This window comes from Aspergillus steynii (genome assembly GCF_002849105.1).
Source record: "Aspergillus steynii IBT 23096 chromosome Unknown P170scaffold_6, whole genome shotgun sequence".
In the NCBI taxonomy this organism is placed as follows: domain Eukaryota; kingdom Fungi; phylum Ascomycota; class Eurotiomycetes; order Eurotiales; family Aspergillaceae; genus Aspergillus; species Aspergillus steynii.
Window position 1 is genome coordinate 2296079 of NW_020194403.1, and position 16241 is coordinate 2312319.

General features: G+C 54.3%; 3 protein-coding genes across 3 annotated transcripts; all 3 read left to right on the forward strand.

The window, feature by feature from the left end:
• Window positions 1-962: 962 nt before the first annotated feature.
• clcA (putative C6 finger domain protein) lies at window positions 963-4659 on the forward strand (the record flags this gene model as incomplete). Its single annotated transcript, XM_024850991.1, has 7 exons — window positions 963-1658; window positions 1762-1874; window positions 1934-3376; window positions 3433-3513; window positions 3581-3783; window positions 3852-4380; window positions 4440-4659. The coding sequence occupies 7 exons, from the start codon at window positions 963-965 to the stop codon at window positions 4657-4659; spliced, it is 3285 nt and encodes a 1094-aa protein (XP_024702370.1).
• An 820-nt stretch (window positions 4660-5479) lies between these two features.
• On the forward strand, window positions 5480-7307 carry P170DRAFT_388223 (short chain dehydrogenase/reductase family protein). Its single transcript, XM_024845830.1, has 2 exons — window positions 5480-5771; window positions 5833-7307. The coding sequence occupies exons 1-2, from the start codon at window positions 5738-5740 to the stop codon at window positions 6837-6839; spliced, it is 1041 nt and encodes a 346-aa protein (XP_024702371.1). The 5' UTR covers window positions 5480-5737; the 3' UTR covers window positions 6840-7307.
• Window positions 7308-8114: 807 nt separating this feature from the next.
• Window positions 8115-13538, forward strand: lah (involucrin repeat protein; the record flags this gene model as incomplete). Its single annotated transcript, XM_024844571.1, has 2 exons — window positions 8115-8536; window positions 8600-13538. The coding sequence occupies 2 exons, from the start codon at window positions 8115-8117 to the stop codon at window positions 13536-13538; spliced, it is 5361 nt and encodes a 1786-aa protein (XP_024702372.1).
• Window positions 13539-16241: the final 2703 nt, after the last annotated feature.

Sequence of the window (16241 nt, forward strand, 5' to 3'; positions counted from 1 at the left end):
TATTATTTCCTACCTGACTACATACTCCCAACTACGCACATCGTCCCCCTGATTTGATTTCCCATGGACCATGTTTGAACTGTGAATTTTGGCTCCCCCCTGGCTTGGTCTGGCTCCTTGTGCGCCTTTTTTTTTTTTTTTTTTTTTTTTCAAATTCCTTTCCCTCTCGCCCTTCGTCTTTGGGTTTCGGTGTTTCAAGAGCAGAAGAACAGGAACGAAAAAGCGTCCAAAATTACCAGGACAGGACCACTGGAACCCAGGATTACCACTACTCACTAGTAGGTCCAGTCGGGCGTGTCCACTCCAGCGATTTTAGCACCTGCGCGGATCTCCTGCTCTGTTTTTCTCGCCTCCCTGGCTTTTCCCAGAGTTGCCTTTACCTGCCTAGTGCTCCGAGCTTCGTCCTGATACCCGCTCGAATAATTACTTCGTACCGTCGCCCTGGGATTCTCGTTTGCATTAGCTCTTCTCCTTTATTTCCGCTGTCACCCTCCCCTCCTCGGTCATTTCTGGATTTTTCTTTTTCTTGTTTTCTGCTTTTCTTTATGCCTTTTGGTACCCTGAGCTGGCGGATCGCTCCGTCCTTTGCCGCCTAACGCTGACTCCTTTCCACTACTATATAGCCGACGAATTATTGGAAAGCTACCGGGCTCGCGGCCTTTGTCAGGCACATTTTCCTGGCCGATCTCTCGCCCCTCTTTGTGTGACGCAACGCCGTGAATCTAATAAACGTCCTGCCATACCCCGAGCAGTGCCAATCCACCCCCCGAAAGGAGCCAGACAAAGAAAGAACTTCCACCTGGCGAGGGCGTTGTCCAAGTCCCCCGCGCCCCCCGAGGCTAACCCCCAGCTGTTTACCGCTTTGGGAATTTCTTGCGGACTTTGCTAGGCTCAGTCCGCCGTCGCCACCAAAACAAACCGGGGCGCGTTCTCTGAGGGCATCACCATGTCCACATGATTGCATGACTTTCCCGCCGAATCGAATGTCCACTGCGCACCTGCGACGAGCCGGAGTTCCTGATCACAGTCGCGGACTCTCGATCATGGAAATCAGTGCAACGGACGACAAACCCACTCCTCTTCCCGCATATTCCGCTCCTGCTCCCCCGATGCATCACCGCATACCACCTCCCGAGGGACCCCACGGTCCGCCGAGTGACTCGGGCATATATGAGCCCCCTCCGTTCCGCCCTTTCGCGACCTCGTTCGAGGGTCGCTCCGCCGATCAACGACGAGCCTCCAACGCCCCCCAGCCTCCATTGCCGCCTCACGGGTACCCCGTCATCCCCAATCGCGAGCTACCACAGCTTCCCCCGGAGGGCCCATACGCTCGACAAGGAAGCCTGCCAGGCGCATTCCATTCCATCTCCGACGCGCATCCCCCGCATTCAACCTACCGCCCCCCCATGAACGGAACGCCGCACGAGGCGGCTTCTCATTCCGCGCCCCCTGACTATCGATCTCGCATGTCTTTTCCACCACAAGAAAGCCAAACCAACGGTGACCCTACTCCGCCGCCGGCGCACTCGCTCCCCCCGGCCCAGTTTTCGACCCCCGTGCCGCCGCACCTATCGCATACCCCCGCGCCGTACGATGCTGGGTACTACCAGAACCAAGCTTATGGGATTCGTCAGCGCAAGGCTGCTAGAGCTCAACAGGTAGACTTTTCACCTATTCTGGACGAGCGTCCACTGCGATGACCATCGTGAGAAGACCAAGATAGATGACTGACAATGCGTGTTTTTTGCAACCCGATTGAAGGCATGCGATCAATGTCGAGCGAGAAAGGCAAAATGCGACGAGGGGCGACCCGCGTGCAGCCATTGCAAAGAGAACAACATGATCTGCGTCTACAAAGAAGTCCCCCCGCACAAGTACGTGGTCCACTCATTCTGACGGTTGAGCTTGGAGGAGCGCTAACGGTATGACTCAGGCAAGAAAAGAGCACGCAGATGCTAATAGACCGACTTGCACATCTGGAGGACATTATCTATGAGAAGACGGATATCATTCAGAAGGTTCAAGTAGAGCACGGGAACCAATTGACACAGATCATCAAAAACTTTCCGCGAGAACCCAAAGTGAAGATGGGCAAGGAGTCCCAGAAGCCGACGGTTCAACATTTACTGAAGCAGGACAGTTCGGTGAACCTGCAGGAGCCGGAGGCCAAGGAGGAAACCGTCCCTGTGATTGCGGGGCAGGACTTGACCTCGAGTGAGACCACAGAAGCGGGCACTGTAACTGTAACCACCCAGGAAACGCTGGAGCCCGGGGAGGATGGCGAACTTTCGATCCCGGTTGAACATACGACTGCGGCGCACAAGTTACTGATGTGGCCGTCAATCAAGGAGCTTCTTTCTCCGAGAGAGTACGACGACGATTACGTGATGAGGCTGGAGGAAAAGCGCGGATTGATCCGTGTTTACGGCCGCGGAGAAGGCGACGATACGAGTGACGACGTGGGCCCGCCGCCATTAAAGCCAGATTACAGTCCTGAGGAGAACCACACGCAGACTGCTCCAACTGGACCCTGGGGCATTGGTGCCACGCCGCCTCCCACGCGCCTTCCAGACAACGGTCTCGACGAAAGTGGTTTCTTGACTACCGACCCGGAAACGCTCCGGCGGTATCATCGTAGCTATATGGACCACATCCACCGGCTCCATCCGTTTCTTGACCAAACCGACCTGGACAAAAAGATTGGGCAATTTATTAGAGCCTACTGCCCGCGGTCTGTATCGGATTCACCGTCTACTCTGAACAGCAACGGGGGGGATGTGCCAAGGGGTGCAAAACGCAAGCGTTCCTGTGAGAACTTACAGGGGGCAGCATGCGATATTCAATCCCCGACGGGCAGCAAGACTGGGCGCATCAACGGCCGCCGCATTGAGAGATCTGTCGGCAACGCCATCATCCTGCTGGTTTTTGCGATCGGGAGTATCTGCGAGGTCCCACTCGTTCCCGGACCCGTTATGGATGATGCGGTGGACTTCCGAAAGGAACTCATTCCCGGTCCCACTGCGAGAAGCGTTCAATCGCCTGCGGGCTCCGACTCTATTCTGCAGACACAGGGTAACGTCTACGCGCCCAAGGGCCGCGCGTTTCCATCTCCGTCGGTGATAGACGGTCGGAAATCGATGTCAGGGCGACCAGGCTACCCGGACAACCGTCACCTGAGGAATCTGGATGTGATTCCAGGCTTGGCTTATTATGCTTACGCCACCCAAATTATCGGTAGTCTTCAAGGTGCTAATGGACTGCTTCATGTCCAAGCAGCCTTGCTAGCCGGGCTCTATGCCGGTCAATTGGCGCATCCGTTTCAAAGTCACGGGTGGATCTACCAAGCGGCTCGAGCCTGCCAAGTTCTTGTGCGGACGTAAGTTAGACCGGAAATTACTTGTAGGAAAGGGGTTTCTAACTTTGTCAATGCAGGAAACGATACGAGCAGATGGACGATGGTCCACTGAAAGATCTCTATGATTTTGCGTATTGGACTTGTCTGCAACTGGAAAGGTATGTGGAGTGTGCACCTACGCCGGGGCTGACCTTGAAAAAGGCTAATCGTAGCTCCAAAATTCAGTGATATCTTAGCGGAACTCGATCTTCCAGCAAGCGGCATATCGCGTTCAGAGGCCCGTATCTCTTTGCCAAAGGGCCGTTTCACTTTGGCTCTCCCCAACGAGATTTCTGCCCCAAGCACCATGATGATGTTCTTCTACTCCGCCCAGATTCATCTCAGGAAGGTCCTCAATCGCGTTCATACCGATCTGTACAAGGTTGAAAGTAAGATACTCTCTTTACCCTAAGCGTTCGATATGGCGTTGGTGATGGCGCTAATAAATAATCCGAAGAACAAGGTCAGAACCGTTGGTCTTCCAACGTGCAAGAGATTTTGAGCATGAATCTTGAACTCTGGCGGACCAGCCTTCCTGATATTATGAAATGGAAGGACAACGACCCACCACCAAAGGAGATCAATGTCGCTCGTATGCGAGCGAAGTACTATGGCGCCCGATATATCATTCACCGGCCTCTTCTGTACCACGCTCTGCATTATGCCGCGAATCCCGATGCGCCGCCGCCGCCGGTGGACTCACCTACCGCCTCTGCTTTATCGGGATCTAAATCCCAGCAGGTTTCGCCCTCGATGACGCACAGTCAGCGGGCCTCGAATATGGTCCGCCTGTCTAGCGACCTAGGCACTATGGGTCGTAATTCGCTTTCTTCCGGCCAGGGAAGGACAATGACCTACCGTGATCTACCCACCAAGTTGCGGAGAGCTTGCAAAGTGTGTGTTGACTCCGCCATTCTGAGTACGGAAGCCTTTGATGGAATCGAGGGCCGTCCGGTTGTGACAAATATTTTTGGAACCGCCCATGCGTATGTTAACCCTCCCATTTTTATGTACGATTGGTTGCTGATGGGTTTCTTGATTATAGACAATTTGGCAATATGCTGGTTCTCTCAGCTACATACATGTCGAACCTCTCCGAGCTTGTTGATCGGAATGACCTGGAGCGACTGCTCAAACGAACGATCGGGTTTCTTCTGCAGAGTCGCTACATCTCACCCAGTCTACGCGCCGATGCGCGAATACTGACCGAAATCTACGAAAAGATCTTTGGCGAACCGGCAGGAAGCTTCTCCAGCATCGATTAGGTTCCGTTTACCGCTATATACCGCACCTCCTATGGCCTGCGTCCCAGGCTAGGCCGCGTTGTACACGCTCGTGCCTCCAGCCGAGTTCCCTAAAGGAGAACTAGACTACGGCTGGGGTAATCTTCTCAATATATCGCCTTCGTCTTTTTGCTGGCATACATTTCTATGCCATTCTTAAGATACTGGCTCCTCTACCTCCTATAATCATTTATTTTTTGAGCGACGGGGCTGCTTCCTTGAACAGATGTCCCGTCCTAACATCTCATATGACCGCATGGTGGCTCCTTGTTTTTATCATTTGCATTTTTTGCTGAAGTATCACCTGCATTCTGGGGGTTGAGCATCTGATGTGTTTTGTTGTGCATAAGGGAGGAAATGGTGGTTTTTTTTTCTGGTTGAATTGTGTCTGCTGTCTTTGTTGATTTTTTTTTTCTTTAACTCGATTTTGGTACTAAACTTACTGCCCTTTGGATTGGGAGTTGAATTGGCGTTTCTGATTTTTTCCTGCTGGTTTAGCGGACAGGAACCTGGGCATGGGAGGGAATCTTTCGTTGCATTTACAGTGGACCACGGAGAATGTCCTCCATTCTTACATTTTCGAGGCGTTCAAATTGGATGGCTGTACAGTGTGGCTGTCTAGCCATAAGAGCGGTGGTGTCTTGAATTGATTTCATTTTTTGCCCCCTGAGTGTGCTTCCCTCAACACATGGTAGCGAACCCAACGGATTGAATGGAATTTTTGATTACACCTGGACTTTCTTGGATTTCTGCACAAACGTGTTTGTGAAAAAGTGAAAATGCAGGGGCTGGTGCATTGGCAACAACGACACTAATGAAGCTTACGGAATAAAGGAGTTTTGGTCCGTCAATCATTGCGACTTCTCCCCCAAGCCAGCCTCGGTTGCCCATGATTCCGTCCGTGCCTTTTCCCCGCAACTGGATTAGGATGAGGCAGCCTTAGGAACCATCTTTATAAAGTCCGCCATCTGGACGGGGAATCGGGGTATAAGTTTTGGCGCTACCTGGTTCTTGTTCTCCACCTACTTGCTGCATAACTATCCCAAGCGCATCTACAAGTATGGCTCCCCGGGCGCTTGGCCTCTCTCGAGAAGGTATCTGGCGCTCTCTTCACTGCACTACAGGATTAGCTAGACCCGCTAATTTGATCAACAGGGTTTACCGCTGATGTGACCGGCAAATTTATCCAGCGAACGCTCCTGAGCCCCTGGAAAACATTGCCCCTGATCCTGCTGGCACACTATACCGCCAAAGGCAAAGAGATAGCTCGCAGTCACCCGCAGGCTCTTCAGGTGATCCGAGTGCTTGCTTCACTTGCCGTCCTTCGTCGCGTCAATGCATGGATCAATCGCCGCGTGTTAAATAATGGGACTTCGGATCGCTATTACTGGAATCGCGAGGTGGTCGTGTTAACCGGTGGTAGCAACGGAATCGGCAAACAGATAGCCATTCTGCTGGGACATCGCGGGATTAAAGTCGCAATCTTTGATATCAATCCGCCTGACGATGAACTGCCTCCCACGGTCCGCTACCATCAGTGCGACATCACCTCGCCGGCCGCGATCTCGGAGGCTGCGACAAAAATCCGCACCACGATGGGTGACCCGACCGTCCTGATCAACAATGCCGGGCTTTGCAGCGGCCGCACCATCCTCGACAGCAACGAGGCCCAGACCCGACTCCAGTTCGAAGTCAACACGCTCGCGCACTACTGGCTGGCCCGCGAGCTCTTACCCTCGATGGTCCAGCGCAACCACGGCATGGTGGTCACCGTGGCCTCGCAAGCGGGATACACCGTCACGCCGAACATGGTGGATTACTCGGCCACGAAAGCGGCGGCCATCGCTTTCCACGAAGGTCTGGGGGCGGAGCTGGTGACGAGGTACCACGCGCCTCGGGTTCGCACCGTGCTGATCACCCAGGGCTTCACCAAGACGGCGTTCATCAAGGACCTGAGCCCTGAAGATACCTGGCTCAACCCGCTGCTGCATCCAGAGACGGTCGCGGAGGAGATCGTCACCCAGGTCCTCACTGGCTCCAGTGGACATGTTATCGTGCCCGGGTCGACGGGTTGGCTGGCGAAGACGCTCCGTGGATTTCCGTTGTGGTTTCAGCATCGGCTGAGGTTGCGATTGGAACGGGTTATGCGGGCTTCTCATTAGTGGGGAGGACTGTTGCTATATAGGTGTTTCTGTTCCTTCTGTTCTTTCTGCTTATGTTTTGCTGGGATGTAAGGACGTTTTGCCTGGCGCTTGTGTAACCTCATTGGTCTAGTCCAATGGTGATTCCCTTCCAGAGAGCCGAGTCATCAGCTGTAATATGCAAGAGGCTGCAATCGGCACCTCCACCGTACATACTCGTCAAGCACGACGGTCGAGACAGATCGACCGACCGACTCGGAGGGAAACCTGAGGCCTTTCATTCGTCCAACTGGCTGGCGGGACCCGACAAGCACGGATGTCTTGTTGAGCCACCTCATCACACATGGCCGGAATCTCGAACCAGTCAGCGGCAAGTCATTCGGGGGGAACGCTGGTGATTGAGCTGGGGCGACAGATTATCGAAAGCTAGTTAGTAGTTACGGGGCATGACTGAATCGAAGGGGGCTGGCTGGGGACGTCCAATGCTCGTCATAATCTCCATTTGCAATCCACTTCTGGCCGGTCCAGCCTCTTGTGTTTGTTTTGCTGCTCGACCGGCACGTGCGGCCCCACCGCCTCACCGCGATTTTTTCGCCATTTTTTTCTTCATCTTCAATTCGCTTGCATTCCTCATCGTCGCTTTTTTCCGACCCAAGGTGGTTTTCCATCTCGATCCGATCTGGAATCCTGTGCTGCATCTGTTCACCATCATTTCCTCCTCGTCCACCGTGATACCCCGCATTCCCCATCGGTGCAGCCGTTCGCTCCCCTCGCCTCAGGATATTCCCCGCGGTGCTGCCAGCCATCATTATCCTTGCCTCAGGCGCTAAGGTCACTGGATCGCCCTAGTGGCCGAGTGTCTGGAGCAACCAAACTAAAAAGTTGGGGCCTCCGATTCCCGAGTGAGAAAGAACCACGGTTCAGCTCCCGTTGTTTACTTGCGCTTGCCGCCCAGCAAAAACAGCCCGTTCCACGGCTGAGCTGAACTGACCTGACGGCATCTTGCTTTGTACCTTTAGTCCCTCTTCTCTCCTCGTTTCTTTCTCCCTCCGTCCTCTTTACCTTCCCTCCCCCCTCATAAAGTATTACCCTAATCCCTCTGCTTCGATTGTATTTTATTTCGATTTCGTTGTGAATTTCTTGTTTCTTTTTTGGTCTCTCCCCCCTCCCCCTTCATACTCTAATCTTTAGGTTTTGCGACCATTGTCTCTCCCAGTTCGCCCCAGATTCCGCCATTGACATTCCACATGTGCGTCTGAATCGTTAGGGCATTGCTCGGATCGCTCTCTGCCCACCATGTTCAAGGCCCTCATGGGCGGGAACCGCTCGTCCTCCGATGTGCGCAGCAACTCGAGCTCCAAGAGCAAGAGCCGTCGCAGGACCGATTCGAAAGGATCGACAGTGAGCCGCAAGTCATCACGGGGTGACGACCGTGACCGTGGCCTGGGCGATCTGTCGGCCTACCCATCCTCGAGTAGCCGGAGTCGGCGCAATGCATCGAGTGTCGCCGGAGAATCGGTCGCTTCAAGCTACGCGACGGCGGAACCGGGCGTTTCGGGCGACCCCGATCCTCTTCTTATCGAACGAACCCCCAGGCGCCGCGATTACGACGATTCCGACCGCCGCGATCGATACCGAGATGATTATGATGAAACGGAGGATGGTCCACGTCGGCGCACCCGGGCGCGATCGCCGAGTCGAGAGCGTGAACGCCCCGGGTCAAGCCGACACAGTGGAATAAACGACGAGCATGATGATGATAATGAAGATTACAACAACAGACGGCGCGACCGTCGCCGAACCCGGTCGGGCGATGCATACTATCCGCCTGTATCTGGGCCACCTGAGGCATCCCCTCACCTGCCTCAATTTCCGCCTCAGTTTCACAACGCGAGCCCGGATAGCCTGTTGCCAGATTCGCCCCATGCGCCCGGAGCTTACGACCCTCATGTCCAACAACAATTTCCCGGCCAGTTCCCGGCGTATGTGCCAGAGACTTACAGCCCGCAAAATCCCGCAGGCGAAGCAGCAGACTACTATGGTGACCAGGGACAGTCTGTCGCACATCAGCCCGGTGTGCGGCCCAAACCCCCGCTAGTAGCCTCTCATGACCAGGCGCATTTGATGACCGCGTCGCCAACTGTCAATCCACCGCCAGAGCCGAGCAGTATGGGACAAGTCGGTGCTGCAGCTGCCTATTACGTGGACGATGATGCCGACACGCCGGCAGCCGCAGAACCCGGCAATTCGTCTGCCCCTGCACCGAAACCGCCGAGGCCGTCCAAGCCATCTGTACACACCTCCGGACCAGCAGCTGCCGCTGCTACATATGGAGTGGGAGAGGTGCTGCATGAGACTAGCGGGTCGGATTCATCGCCTGTCCTTGTTGACTCGCCAACCTCGATGCAAGCTCCGCCGACTGCTGGCAATGCTCACAAACCTCCACATTCCCATGGAATGGGCGCTGCGTTTGGAGTAGCCGCAGCAGGTGCAGCGACTGGCTACGTGATGGGTTCTCATCATCACTCGTCAGGTGCCGACCATACTTCCCAATACACCATGCAAAATTACGAGGAAATTTCTCCAAATCCCACAGGACAACCCGGCCCATCAATTTATCCGCTTCCAAATGCGCCCGCATATGCTGTCGGCGGTGGTACACCAGCTGGGTACGCTTCTGATCCCTCGCATCCTCATCATGCTGCTCTCTACCATAGCTCCCCGCTTCAGGCTGGAGCGCTGGCTTTCCAAAGACCTCAGCGCGGTCCCATGGATAAGTTCATCGACTTTTGGCGTGACCCTGAAGGCGTGGGGATGTTCGAAGACTACACAGAGGCAATCGGAGTCTGTAAATATTGCTTTGAGCCCGGTTCGACCTCTCTTGACGCCCCTCGGAAGCATAATCATAAAGCACGTCGCAATTCTGGCGATCGATACAGCAACGGGTCGCGGGTTGATAAACTGGTTCGGTACGGATCTTCCGAGGACGAGAGCCGACGACGCAAGAAGTCTTCGAGAAACTCATGGTTACCTGGAATGCTTGCTGGCTACGGAGTCAAGTCGCTCTTCAACAACAAAGATTTTGATGATACTTACAGCGTTCGATCTGGCCGCGTAATCTCGTCGCACGACAATGAGAGTGTTTCAACTGGGCACAAGAGTCAAACCTCTCGAGGTGTTTACAGGCGCTCGCACCGGAGCCGGTCTGGAGATCGCTCTCAACGCAGCTATCATGCGGACTCGAAAGTTGGCAAAGGCGAGATGCTTCGAATCACGTCTGGGTCTCAAGTTCGATCTCGCTCTCGTTCGCGCTCTCGTTCTCGTTCTTCATCGCGAACTCAAAGTCACTCCGTTCTCAGGGATGCTGCTTTAGGTGCTGCAGTAGGTGCGACAGCCATGTCAGTAGCCAAGTCTCGCCACCGAAGCAGCAGCCGAAGTCGATCGCCGCGGAAAGCCAAGAGTAGAACCTCTTCTTCATCTGACTCTTCTGTCTTGAACATCTCGAGGCCATCTGAGAAGTCCGTTGGTGGGGGGCTTGGTTCATTCTTTTCTGCGTCTTCCGAGAACCGCAAGAAGGCCCGTACCAAGAAGAAAGGGAGCGTTTTCTCTTTCAATCACAACTCCTCTTCCTCCTCTTTGGATGCTGATTTGGCCTTTGGTAACGGGTACTCAAAAGTACCGCCCGGTAAAGCCAAGAAGAAGAACCGCAAGAAGGATAAAAAGGATCTCGAAGCAAGACTGCTGGGAATGGGTGCAGTTGCAACTGCCCTCGTGGCAGCTCGCAAGCACCGCCGACCGGGTGAGATTCTTGCTGGCAAAGATTCTCGATCTGGTCGCTCCGATTATACCTCATCTGCCTCCAATGATGAGGGATGGGAGGACCTAGACTCGGGTGACCAGTCTCCCGCAAGTGTCAGTTCGGGTCTTGCCTTCGGCGGAGAGGACTCCCATTCTTCTGATTCTGGAAGATCTATATGGGGCTGGAGATGGGGAGCTAAGAAGGATAAGAAGAAGGCAAAGAAGAGGTCAGATTCAAAGGATGGCCATCTACCAAGTGCTGCTGCTGCCTTGGGCGCTGGTGCTCTGGGAACAGCCGCACTCGCTTCTTCTTATGGCCGGGACGGACGAACGGTGAGCCAGGACGCTATTAGTAGTACCGGAAGTCTTCAGCATGTAGCTCCCGTTCCTACCAGCGACCCGTCGCGTTTTGATGCCATCAGAGTGGGGTCGATGCCTCCTGGCCAGCCAACCTTCGTGCGTCCGGGGCCTATACCTCTCCAACAACCCCAACCGGTGACACCGGTCTCTCAAGCGGTGTACACATCACAAGGCGAGCCGATTCACGCGTATAGTGCACCGGCGCCCAGCGATCCAGCATTCGGAGGGGCACCTTTCCCCCCATATGAACAGCAGCCGTCGGAATTCAAATATGGACCCCGGAGCCAGAATGGCGCACCGTACCCGGATGATAGAGAAGTGCCTATAGGTAGACCGCCTCGTCGAAGTGACTCTTCTCCCGTGTTTCCTACAGAGTCCCTGGAAGGGTCTCAAGTTTCTGGGCTCAAACGTCGCTCTACCACCAAAGATCAAGCATCGGTCTCCTTCGATTTGACGCAGGAACAGGAAGACAAGGAACGACGTGCGGATCGGCTCGATAGGCTGAGGCGCAATCCTGAGTATGATGGAGGCGTCCAACTTATTGACCGAGAAAGTGAAATTGGGTCCCGGGATCCTGATCGCCGTTCCAGGCGCAACAAGGAGCGGGATTCCGAATCAGTCCGGGACGATGGATACGGTGATGATCGAAGAGACTATGAGCGGGACCCTCGAAAGAGCTCGGATTCCTCGTCGTGGATCGGTCCAGCGGCAGTAGGTACCATAGGTGCCGCAGCGGCTGCATCAGTGCTTTCCAGCAGAGCCTCTCATGATGATTCTTCAGAGACTAGCCAACGACGCAGTGAGGAGCGACGCGAGAAGCGCCGAGCACAACGACGCGGCGCGTCTGAAACCGGTTCGACGGTGTCAAGTGCGCCAATTTCTGACGTTACTGACGACCGCTCGTTCTCGCCGCGTGAGGCAGAGCATATCAAGACCTCCGCATTCCGTGATGTGTATCGCAAGAAGTCGGTCTACGATGATTACGCGCAGTTCTTCGCCCCCGAGGTGCAACGCTACAGCCCTGACACATATCATCGCCGCGAGCCTACCTCGATGCCCACGATCATTGAAGTAGAGCCGACTAACGAACGGACTCGCACGCTAAGCGAAGGTCCTCATCCGGAATATGACAATCTTCCTTGGCCGGTACCGACTCTCAAACTCATTGAACCCACGCCACCACAAAGCGTGACTGGATCGGTTAGAGACCTCGCATCGCCCGTCATGTCCACGCCTGAGATCATAGAGGCAGAAAGCCCACCAGAACGGCCAACAACAGGCTCTAGGGTCTCTTGGGGTGAGCATGAGATGCACGAGTACGAAGTTCCATCTACATCTTCCGATATCGAGTCCGTCGACCATGATCTTCCACTCCGAAGGAAACCGAATCATAAAGACGACCTCGTTGATGAAGAACTGACTCGGGATATTAGAGGTGACTCGCCTAAGAACACCTTCAGTAATGTCGAAGGGGATATAGATTTCGCCGCAACAGTGGCTGCAGCTACTGCAGCGACGGGTTTTGATCCTTCGGTTGTGATAAATGATCCAAGCTATCACACGCGGTCATCCCCTCCTGGATCGGAGATCAAGTTTGTTTCCCCTTGGACGCAGACCCCCGTTGATTCAAGGGAGCCGCATGGGTATGTTGAGGGTGAGGTCGAGACACCGGATGATGGGCCCAAGGACCGGTCGGCGCCGAGACAATTCATCGCCGACGAAACACTGTACTCGGAACCCGAGCCCGTCACCCGCGAAGATGTTGAGACCCATGAGGACCGACCCCGATCGTCTATTGCACAAGAGGTTATTGAGCAGTTGGGTTCACGCCGTGAAGGTCGTCGCAGATCCCAGTCACCCCCAGACGAGGCGCTTTCCATGCCGGGGGGATTTGACCAGGAGGACTCGCCTACGAAGCACTCGCGTGACAAAACCCGGGATGCTTCCGAATCGGCTGTCTCGGTTCCCATGCCCGGAGACTTTGAGACTCCGACCAAATCACGGTCCCGATCTAGTACCGACGATCTGAAACTCGAGGAAGACGACACTACATCTCTTGCTGATGGTGGCTCCGAAGGGAAAAAGAAACGGCGGAAGAGGCGCTCTAGGCACACCGATGATTTTGAAGACTCTGCTTCTGTGACCTCTTCTCCGGCTAGAATCGGAGAAACCCGTGACAAATCCAAAGGCACAGACGAGAAGACGGACAAGAAACCGAGCTTCCTAAGCAATATCTTCGGCTCCAGAATTTCTGAGCCAGTAGACGGCAAGAGATCCTCCTCGACCGATAGACGAACATCCCGTGAAGTTCAATCAGATATCGGGACCCGATCTTCCTCGGGGTCGAGACATCGGCGGAAGGAGAAGTCCTCCAGACGTCGCAGCTCTAGCCGTGCTGATACGCTAGAGGGTGACTCTGCCGAAGAGGACAGTACAGTTGCGGAAAAGGAGAATATTAACGTCGAAGGTTACAAGTCTAGCAGACAGCGAAGGGAAGAACGCCGGCGGCGACACGAGGGTATCCTGGATTCTGGTAAAGGAATGGGAGATGAGAAGGTATAGTTTTAGCTGTTTTCCATTTTTCTTTTTTTTTTCTCTTCTGTAAACTGTTGTGTGGTTTGCCTGATCTGATCTATTCCCGGATTTGATTTGTGAATATGTTATATGACTCATGTACTAAATGCTTTATTGCTTCTCTTTCTCTACGTACAGGCCCGAGATTCATCGCCAGACTACGACGATGAGGATACCAAAGGACTGGGGCTAGATCTTCTAGAGCAGCGGCCAAGAAGCCGCTCAGAATCGCTTCCTCTATCGGCCAAGACCATCGACTTGGAACCCAAATCGCAGAGTAGACCAACATCTCCTGAATTGGCCCGAAGGCAAGAGGATGATCGAGACTTCTTCCCTTCGCAATCTTCTGTGTCGCGGTCGATAGAATCACCTACTGCGGTGCCTCTGCATTTCCGCCGGCCCCCAACCTCACCAGGTCTCCAACGTTCACCTTCTGCCAATTTTCCCACAGCCCCGTCTCCTGGATCTCCAACCCAGTCGCGTCCACGTCGGCCTAACTCAACCGAATTCAAAACCTCGCGTGAAATTCGTCCCCTATGGCTCGTGGAGCGACATGGCTCCAGCAAAGCAGAAGCGCAGCCAGATGAACACTTGCCTTCACTCCCATCCAGCAAAACTTCGTCCGCGAATGCGTCGGTCGAGGATCTGACTGCTCTTTCGGACGAGAAGAGCTGGGAGATGCTTGATTTCAGCCATTATATCCACGGCGTGCCTCAGCCTAGAGATCTTGACCAGACTACTCCTGTTAGGCACCAAGGGAAGGAAACCAGCCACCACGACGTGCTTGGCTCTCAAGAAGGAACACCAACGGCGACAACGTTCGGCCAAACCAGTCCCTCATCAGCTAAGAAGGAGAAGCCCAAGTATGAATTCCACTCTCCTTCGGAACTCCTGCAAGACCCTAGTGCATATGGAGAAGTGCCGTCTTCTCCGACAATGGGACCCCTGCCTTCTGTCGAAGGCTCTGCAGTTGGGTTGAAGCAGGAAGATGAACCTAGGCCCTCGACGCCGCAAAACGAGCCCATTGACATCTCGGAAACAGCAGAGTCGACGCCTACTCAACATAAGACCGCTCCGCTGGCGGAGCCTAGAGAGTCTTCAAAGGGATTGGGTATTGCTGGTGCTGTTGGTGCAGTGGTCGCTGCTGCAGTGGGATTAGATAGACATGCGCCATCGGACCTGCCAGATCAGAAGCATGAAACGGTCGCAGAACGAAGAGGGGTGGATAAATCGCTGGATTTCCCACTTTCGAATGGTGCAGGTGCGGTTGCGGCCGATGGCACTCTTTGCCGCGACCTTCCGCCAGGGTCTTTCCCTACCGACAAGGAGATTGATGTTTCACAGCCTGCTTCGAGTGTTCACGAATCCGCGAATATCGAGCATTCTGTCGACTCAAAACCGACAGACGAGAAGCGTGAAATTACCAATGAACTACAGGCGGCTGGGCCAAAGGCGGAAGAGCACTTTGCAGCTAACAACGATAAAGCACTGGAAGGGACAACGGAAGACCAGCTACCGGAGGACATCAAGCCCACTGATGAAGACCGAGACGTTCAAAACGAGGCAAAGAATCTTGATACTACCGGGGAAGTGAAGGAACCCGAAACGTCAGCCGTTCCAGATACGGTGGAAGACGTTTTTCAGGAGTCTGTCAAGGACGAGTCCGAGGTTGTTGGAGTCTCAACTAATGAGAAGGGCGCCGAGATAGGCCTCGAAGCTACACCTCAAGACGAAAGCGAAACCGCCCCAGCACAAATAGAGGAACCCGCCGTTGAAGTTGCCGCGTCAGTCCCGTCCAAGAAGAAAAAGAAGAAGGACCGGAAGAACAAGGACAAGAAGGCGGAACCGAGTGAATTTGAACCCGTCGTACCGGCCGAGGATTCAGCGCCTGCGGAAGCTCCTGCCTCAGAGGAAACCCGGGAGCTCGAGATAACTGAGAAGCCAGAAGAGCTACCTTCTCAAGACCCTGCAACGGAAACCGGTCCTGATACTCTTGAAGCTAGTCGGTCGTTAGAGCCTGAAGTACCTGCGGCTCCTGAGAATGGAGAGACGGCTGCCGACACTGCCGAGATTCCCGAAACCGCAGCGTCTTCTAAGAAATCAAAGCGCGACAAGAAGAAGAAAAAGAAGAACAAGGGCTCCGCTTTGGATGAGACTCCCGAGGAACCTGCTGCCGAGGAGTCTACTCAGCCTCCCATCGAGAACGCCACCGATGACGCCGACCTCAAGCCAGTCGAGGAGGGCACAGAGCCAAAAGCGGAAGAGGAACCAGCTGAAGAAGTCTTTGAAGATTCCCGGGAACACTTTTCTCCTACGACTCGGGAATCAGAAGGGGTTATTCCAGCAGTTGCTGAAAACGTTTGGCACGATGCTTCCACGTTACCTGCCGAGCCACCTGTAAAAGCAGCAGAGACCAAAGAGGAAGATAAGGGTCTGTCGGAAGCCCCAGAGAAGCTGCAGGAGTTGACAGCCGAGCCTATCGACACCCATGAGGAATCTCCAGAATCTACCAAACCTACTGGAGAGGCCCACGTTGCAGGCGACTCTACTGGCGAGCAGACTAGAGAGTTATCTGTTCTGGATGAGACAAACGAGGCAGTTCCCACACCCGATGCTCAAGAGGGTGTCTCAGTGCAGCCAGTTTCTCCTGCAGAAGAGCCAACGGACGAGGGACAAGCAGAAAGATTCGAG